At 46.3% G+C, this 7,847-nt stretch overlaps 1 protein-coding gene across 3 annotated transcripts in view; it reads left to right on the forward strand.

The window, feature by feature from the left end:
* The window catches only part of kif16ba (kinesin family member 16Ba), a 27,681-nt gene that overhangs the window by 3,900 nt on the left and 15,934 nt on the right, over positions 1–7,847 (forward strand). For all 3 annotated transcript variants that reach the window (XM_008278335.1, XM_008278336.1, XM_008278337.1), the window contains exons 5-17: positions 287–384; positions 572–681; positions 1,530–1,672; positions 3,219–3,387; positions 3,497–3,628; positions 3,701–3,876; positions 4,108–4,173; positions 4,344–4,403; positions 5,366–5,485; positions 6,177–6,228; positions 6,652–6,789; positions 7,334–7,416; positions 7,498–7,586. In XM_008278335.1, the coding sequence (XP_008276557.1) occupies positions 287–384; positions 572–681; positions 1,530–1,672; positions 3,219–3,387; positions 3,497–3,628; positions 3,701–3,876; positions 4,108–4,173; positions 4,344–4,403; positions 5,366–5,485; positions 6,177–6,228; positions 6,652–6,789; positions 7,334–7,416; positions 7,498–7,586 (1,436 nt within the window). The remainder of the gene's footprint in view (positions 1–286; positions 385–571; positions 682–1,529; positions 1,673–3,218; positions 3,388–3,496; positions 3,629–3,700; positions 3,877–4,107; positions 4,174–4,343; positions 4,404–5,365; positions 5,486–6,176; positions 6,229–6,651; positions 6,790–7,333; positions 7,417–7,497; positions 7,587–7,847) is intronic.

Raw genomic sequence — 7,847 nt, forward strand, 5'->3', positions numbered from 1 at the left:
GTCACTAATATCACTGAATGAAGCCGTGGAGCTACAGCATCACACTGTAAACATCACGTTGCCATGGGAACCAGAGGTTTATTTAGTTGCTGATGCAGAAATCCCATAAATATGTTTTAATGTTTGGTTCTGATCTGCTGTCAGGTCCGTTTCCTCTGCTGCTGCTGCAGCTGATAGAACGGATCAGAACATGGATCATTCTGCTGGTATTGATCATAGAGAACATTCAATCAGTAACATTGGTTTTGCTAATCTGATTTTGTTCGTGGTCTTGTTGTTGTTTCAGGGAGACGCCGGTCTGATCCCGAGGATCTGTGAAGGTCTGTTCAGTCGGATCTCTGACACCACACGATGGGACGAGGCTTCATTTCGCACAGAAGTCAGGTGAGAGTCGGAGAGCTTCCAGGTCAGAGTTGGTGCCGTGAGGATTTATAATGAAGTGAAAATGAAACCACGGTAACGGTGTGTAACAGCCCATAATAGTCCCGCTGTGAACACGCTAATGTTGAGGAGCCCAAAGCTACATCAACATGGAACTCTGAGGCACAAGCTGCTGCTTCTGTGTCTTCAGCTACCTGGAGATCTACAACGAGAGAGTGAGAGACCTGCTGAGGAGGAAGTCCACGCAGACCTACAACCTGAGAGTCAGGGAGCATCCCAAGGACGGACCCTACGTAGAAGGTAAAGCACCGGAAACGACACTTCATCTGGTAACGGCACTGCAAGACGTCAGCTTACGAGTTCATGTGGTCCGACTGTTGATGTCGTTTTCTGACCCTGATTTTATCTGTCCTGCAGTGTTGCACATTTGAACCCAATTTAAGTCTTCTTCTTCTTCTTCTTCTTCTTCTTCTTCTTCTTTATCTTGCAATTCTTCCTCCTCTTGCTCTTCATCTCCTTGCTCTTCTTTTTCTTCTTCTTTTTGTTTTTCTTCTTGCTCTTCTTCCTTTTCCTCGTGCTCTTCTTTTTTTCTTGGTCTTCTTCTTCTTCTTCTTCTTCTGTGATGGTTTCATGGCACCAGCTGTTTATGTTGAAGTGCTGACCTTCTGGGTCATTCCATGAATAATTCATCAGTCCCCTCTGACCTCCTCAGAACATCTGGTTCTGTATCTGCAGCACATTTATCTACTGACCAGAGTTCTACCTTCAGACTGTGAATACTACAGAGTTCCTTGAAGTCCACAGAGGAGGGTCCAGATTGATCACTTTAATGGACTTTTTCCATCATTTCTGAAACTTTTTAAAACAACATTTTCCCTGTTTTCTTAAGTTTCAAACCGACTCTAAAACGAGAATGTTTTACTGTATTTAAATAATCTCTAAATATCAGTATTTTACAGATATTTGCTGTTATTTTTGCAGTTTGAATGTCTTGTTAGTGGCACTCTCTCTGCCAGGTTTTAAGTCTAGTTTTGTCTTTGTAGAATAGATTTTCTCACAGGCTGCTTGCGGCTACTTTGCGCCTCAGTCCAGGTTGGTGCTGCATCTCTGAGTCCACACCTGGTTCTTATGCTTCCTCCTGCCCTCAGATCTGTCCAAACACCTGGTGCAGAACTACAGCGACGTCGAGGAGCTGATGGAAGCTGGGAACATCAACCGAACCACTGCCAGCACCGGCATGAACGACGTCAGCAGCCGCTCGCACGCCATCTTCACCATCAACTTCACCCAGGTCGGCCGCACAGCTTCACCCGACTCCTTAACCGGTGCTCAGAAACAGCCAGTAACCCGCCAGGCGCTGAATCGGTGAAGGACCGGGTTTGTTTGTCACATAGCGGTGAAGTCATTTTTGATGTTCGCTGTAAAACTGACTCGGCTGCTTCAGGAGTCTGAAGAACAGAATCAGTAGAGACACCAGAGTTAGAGCTTAGACTGCAGAAAGTACAACATCTAACAACATCTAAAGTATTAAACAAGTCATGAAACAGTCCTCTGTGTCCTCAGTTTAACATTTGTATTTGATTACCAATTACAAAATTGATCAAATATCCATGTAATGATTAATCCATAGGCCACAAATTGTATATTTACTAAAAATAAAAAATGGCTGACAAAGAAGATGTATCCCTAGAACTAAATGAATAATTCAGAGTTAGTGGAGTCGTGACTGTGTTTAGCCCCCAAAACACATTTATTTAACATATAATTAATGACAATAAATAACACTCTATTAAAGACCAGCGTCTCAGATTTGAGGCTTTGATGCTTTTCTTTGTTTTGCGTGTTAGTAAAAGGAAAATCTTCGACATTTGAACGTTTGAACAGTTGATCACGCCTCCTTAAATAGTTCATTCATTCGTTTTACCTTTATTTAAACTCAGAACACACAGATATATGGAGGACTGAACTGACTAAAACAAGCAGCAAGTAAAATAAGTTGAACTTATGAACCTAATTTTAGATAAAACAACAAGTCCAACTTTAGATTGTTCTGCAGGTTATATCAGGTTCCAGCTGCAGTTTGACCCAGTTGTTCTACTCTGTTGGATAAGACAGCAATAAAGTCATGTGAGGGGGTAAAAACCCAGTGAGGACTCTATAAATGAATAAAGTCCATATTCAGATCTTCAGCACTAATAAATCCTCCTGCAGTCATAAAAGGCTTGAAGTCTCCCTGATAGAAAAGGTGCCTCAATAAGCATTTCTCTCAAATTCAGCAGGAAACACGATTCAATCCTGCAAAAGAAGCACATTTTTTGCCATATTTCCGTCAACAGTTTGGACTCACGATATTGTAGGCAGCAGAGAGCATTGTGGGAGTTTAGCAGCAACAGAACTCTGAGGAGGTTCATGACCTTGTGTTTGCCACGAGTAAACACTGAACAGCTCACAGAGTATAAATATCCTAGATCTGGATCAATGACAAGCAGATGTTTAATGAGCTGTAGTCGTCTGAGTGACGCCTCCTCTGGTCTGTACAGTACTAAACAGGCTCCACCTGGTGGAACAACCAGGTACTACAGCTGACATCATGTTCTTTGACTTCTACCTCGTTAGCTACGATTGTTCATCTCTGAAATGAACAAAAAAGGACAAATTCTTAAATATCCTATCCTAAATATCTGAGAGTCTTCCTAGTTTTGCAGTTTCTGGCTGATAAACTGTCAGCTGAGTGATTTATTTATTTTCCCTTAAAGACAACAACCCGGTTTTTCAGGAAGGTAAATCAGATAATCGTCAGCCGCAGCCCTGATGGGTTTAAACTTGTCTCGTTTCAGGCGAAGTTCGACGCCGAGATGCCCAGTGAAACCGTCAGTAAGATCCACCTGGTCGATCTGGCCGGCAGCGAGCGAGCCGACGCCACCGGAGCCACCGGCGTCCGGCTGAAGGAGGGAGGAAACATCAACAAGTCGCTGGTCACTCTGGGAAACGTCATCTCGGCTCTGGGTCAGAAACACGAGATATTAATGTGCTGATGGGAAGCTTGGCATCGTCCGTCTGGCTTCTTGTTCTCTTTGTGTTGCTTTGATCCTCTCTGTTCCTTGTTTCCGTCCAGCCGACATGACGCAGGACGGCGTGAACACCAACCTGAAGAAGAAGTCGGTGTTTGTTCCCTACAGAGACTCTGTGCTGACGTGGCTGCTGAAGGACAGTCTGGGTGGAAACTCCAAGACCATCATGATCGCCAGTGAGCACCAGACCGTGCTGTGGACAGGTTGTTATACGTTGGATTGGTTTATAACCACCTCTGTTGTTTCAGCCGTGTCCCCCGCTGACGTGAACTACGGCGAGACGCTCAGCACTCTGCGCTACGCCAACCGAGCCAAGAACATCATCAACAAACCCACCATCAACGAGGACGCCAACGTCAGGCTGATCAGGGAGCTGCGGGCCGAGATCGCCCGGCTCAAGGCTCTGCTGGTTCAGGGCAACCAGGTAACCTGACGGTCACACAGAGGAGGAGTTCTCAATGTTCTCTCACATGACTTGTGCAACTGGCGCAAAGTTTTTTAAGATAACCTGCTTTTTTACCTGCTGGCTGGTTTTGGGGTTCAGAGGGTTAAATATAATGAAATATTTCAAACTAGGTGTAAATCTTTCTTTTCATTTTATTGATGCTGTTGTTGTGGTCCTGCAGCCAGTGAAAGTGTTTGTGTTTTCCGTCAGATTGCTCTGCTGGATTCGCCCACAGCTCTGAGCATGGAGGAGAAGCTGCACCAGAATGAAGCCAGAGTGAGTCGCATGTCGTCCTCGTGGAGAATTCAAGCATCTCAATGTACCAAAAGGGCACCAAGACACTGAGCAGCTCACCAGCGGCTCACCATCTGCTGACCTGCAGCACCAAACTACACAAACCTTTACAGTGTATTTATGTCAGGATTCGTGTTGGTTTGTGTTTGCAGGTCCTGGAGCTGACCAAGGAGTGGACCAACAAGTGGAACGAGACTCAGAACATCCTGAAGGTAACGTCATCAACAGCGTTTAACCAGCTGCACAAACAGACCAGTGTTTGAAAAAAAGATGTGCGATCAGAAAGGTCTGCGTTTAGAAGAAGCAGCGTTCATTCTGAGGGTAAGTATGGAGTCCAAACTGACCCAAAGCACGTCGGAAAGGCTTTAATATGACTTTACATTACAAAATCCTCGGTCTCTTGGAACTCGTCCAGAATAGCAAAAAAATATATAAAAAATGACCCATAATGACTCAGACATGAAGTCATTTAATCAAAATGACTTGATGTGGGAAGAACTAGTTCTCAGTAACAAACACTCGTATAGAATGACTCGAATGTCTCCAGAATGACTAGAAAACTGTCCAAGATGACTCAGAACCGTTTAAATCGACAAAAGCTTGTCCTGGATAAATGTGACCAGAACAACATAAACGTGTTGAAAATTACTGAAAAACATCTGAAATTATGCAGTGTGTCCAAAATGACTCCAAATCAGTCTGAAATGAGAAAAACGTTCCCGAGCTCACATGGAATATGTCCAACATGACTAACTAGTACCTACTGCCTTCAAGTTTAAAATGCCAACAGTTTGGCCTAAATGAGAAAGAAAATGACTCAGACGATCCTAAAGGAGGCAAACTCTGTCCAAAGTGACTCCAAATTAGTGTAGAATGACAGAGCTCGACTGAGGTCCGTTAAAACCCGTTCAGAACAACAGAAAGTTTCCAAAACGACTTGAGAAATGATCCACAGAGACTCAACACTGGTCCGAGATGACTCGAGCTTCAGTGCAGCTTCTGGACTCGACCTCCTCAGAACATCTGCTGCTAGCTGCTCCTCTAGCAGCGAGTCTTTCTGAAACAGACGTTCCTCCTCCACATAGTTTCCTGTGTGTGTGGTCCTACAGCTGTGGTCCTACAGCTGTGCTCCATGTGTGCTGGTCCGGTCTAAACCCTCCTCTCTGTCTTGCAGGAGGAGACTCTGGCTCTGAGGAAGGAGGGCATCGGCGTGGTGTTGGACTCCGAGCTGCCTCACCTCATCGGCATCGACGACGACCTCCTCAGCACCGGCATCATCCTGTACCATTTGAAGGTCCGACCGAGCCTGCGGCCAGAACCGCACAAATCCAAATGTACCACATGGCTCAGCCCGGCTCGTTTCAGGCAGCAGCTCAGCTCCACCGTCTGATTTGTTATTTAGAAGCTGTTAAATTTAATGTGAAGCAGCTCTGCACATCCAGAACCAACATCTAGAACCTGTGAAGTCCAGGTTCTGGTTCCTACCAATGATCCACATTTAGTCTGAACATGTAGAACCAGAACCTTGTCTGGTCCAACTTCACCACATCCGGTTCTACTGATGTTAGAGCCTCAACAGCTGGTGATTCTAGTAGAACCATGGATCCATCCGTAGACAGACACTGACAGGACCTTTCTGGATCAGCACCAGCCTGCTTTATTGAAGCCTTGTGCATCTTTCCTTTTCCAAGGAACGATAGTCATAGTTGTGTCCTGTGCTGGATCCATTCAACCATTTGGTCTGAGGAACTGTTCTGTCTGTCGCCACAGTTAATTTTGTTTGTGGAGATGCTGAACCTGAAAACGTCCTCACAGCTACGACGCTGTGAAGAGGTGACGGCAGAGAAACCTCCGCTCTGGAAACATCTAGTGTCGTCAAACACACGAGTGAACGGTGGACCGAGCAGCGTGTTCTGCCTGAAGCGACTCCGGTCTGTATGTGGGGATGTTCACCAGAACTAACGCAGTGTGTTGTTTCCCCTCAGGAGGGCCGGACCTACGTGGGCCGAGAGGACGCGTCCACGGAGCAGGACATCAGTGAGTCCGCCCCTCTGACCAATCACTGGGAGTCGGTCTGAGCCTCAGAGACCAGTCAGAGGGACTCTTTGTGGTCACTTTGTGTGTCTTTGTGCTTCAAACCTGACTCATTCATTACTATTATTAACCTTTATTTAATCCCACTGCGAGCAACAACCTCTCCTGTGAGTCCTGGCCAAGACAAGCAGCAGCACATACAAAACACAGTCACACAATTACACAGTTAAAACATTATTGAAACACAAACAATTACATTTACAAGCAGGTGATGAAAACCAGTGGAGTGGGCCTCAAGAACTCTGATTGGATTCAGAGCACTCGATGAGATGAACTCGGTTAGTTTCCTGATGTCGTGTTTGTGTACTGACGCTCTGTGTGTGTGTGTGTGTGTGTGTGTCCGGTGTTGTTGTTGTTGTCCTGCAGTTCTGCACGGTTTGGACCTGGAGAGCGAACACTGCATGTTCGAGAACCAGAACGGGAAGGTGACTCTGGTGCCGCTCGGCGGAGCTCAGTGTTCGGTGAACGGAGTCCAGGTGACGGAGCCGTCGCAGCTCAACCAAGGTGAGGAACCCGCTTCACTTAAAGCTGTTCAGCACGTTTAATCCAGTCTGACTAACGAGTATTCATGCAGGTAAACAGTTTACTGAGACTCTCATTGTTGCTGCGTGGCACAAACAGAGACACAAACTCTTTCAAAATGACTCATAAATGATGCAAACTGTAAAAACCAGTGACTCACACTTTCTACAGTGAAAATTAAAAGGTGTCCAACAAGACTTTTCAAATGTCCAACATGACATCCAGATGACTCTCATGTTACCCGAATGCCTCAAAATGTCTCCAACAAATAAATCGAGCTGACGCTTGTCCACAAAGTCAGAAAATTGTCCAAAGTTATCCACAGCTTGACCCAAATGAGCTGAAACACGTCTGAGCAGGTGATAGAATCTGAAAAGACGATCAGTTAAATGTGTCAAAGGTTTAAAATGTCCAAAACGACAACCAGTGACCCTCGTGTTGCCGAGAGGCTCAGAACGTGTCCCCCGGGCTGAGCGGGTCGTCCAGAACGCTGTGTTTGTGTTGACGGCTGTTGCGTTGCCTCCAGGTGCCGTTATTCTGCTCGGCAGGACCAACATGTTTCGCTTCAACCACCCGAAGGAGGCAGCCAAGCTGAGGGAGAAACGGAAGGTGAGACCGTCCGTCCGTCCGGTTCTGGATGTTCTGACGGTGTCGGTCAGAGTTTCTAACCACATTGTGTTTCCTCCTCAGAGCGGCCTGCTCTCCACCTTCAGCCTGTCCATGACCGATCTGTCCAAGTCCTGCGAGAACTTGTCCACCGTGATGCTCTACAATCCAGGGTGAGTCCTCGAACGCACCGCGAGCCGGCTGCATGTGATGATCCGCTGCAGTGCATCTGCTCTTTACATCAGACCTCAGACTGAGCACTGAAACGTCCCGCAGACAGTGAATCAGCCGTAGATCTGCCTGTCAGCAGGCAGCTTAAACTGTGGACCTGCAGGAACCGTGTAGAACCTTTGGCAGTTCCTACAGCGGCTAAACTGCTGGCAGGTCTTGATGCTGATTGGCTAACCTTCTGAACCCCAGAACCTGCTGGCAGG

This window comes from Stegastes partitus, unplaced genomic scaffold, assembly GCF_000690725.1.
Source record: "Stegastes partitus isolate 25-593 unplaced genomic scaffold, Stegastes_partitus-1.0.2 Scaffold120, whole genome shotgun sequence".
In the NCBI taxonomy this organism is placed as follows: domain Eukaryota; kingdom Metazoa; phylum Chordata; class Actinopteri; family Pomacentridae; genus Stegastes; species Stegastes partitus.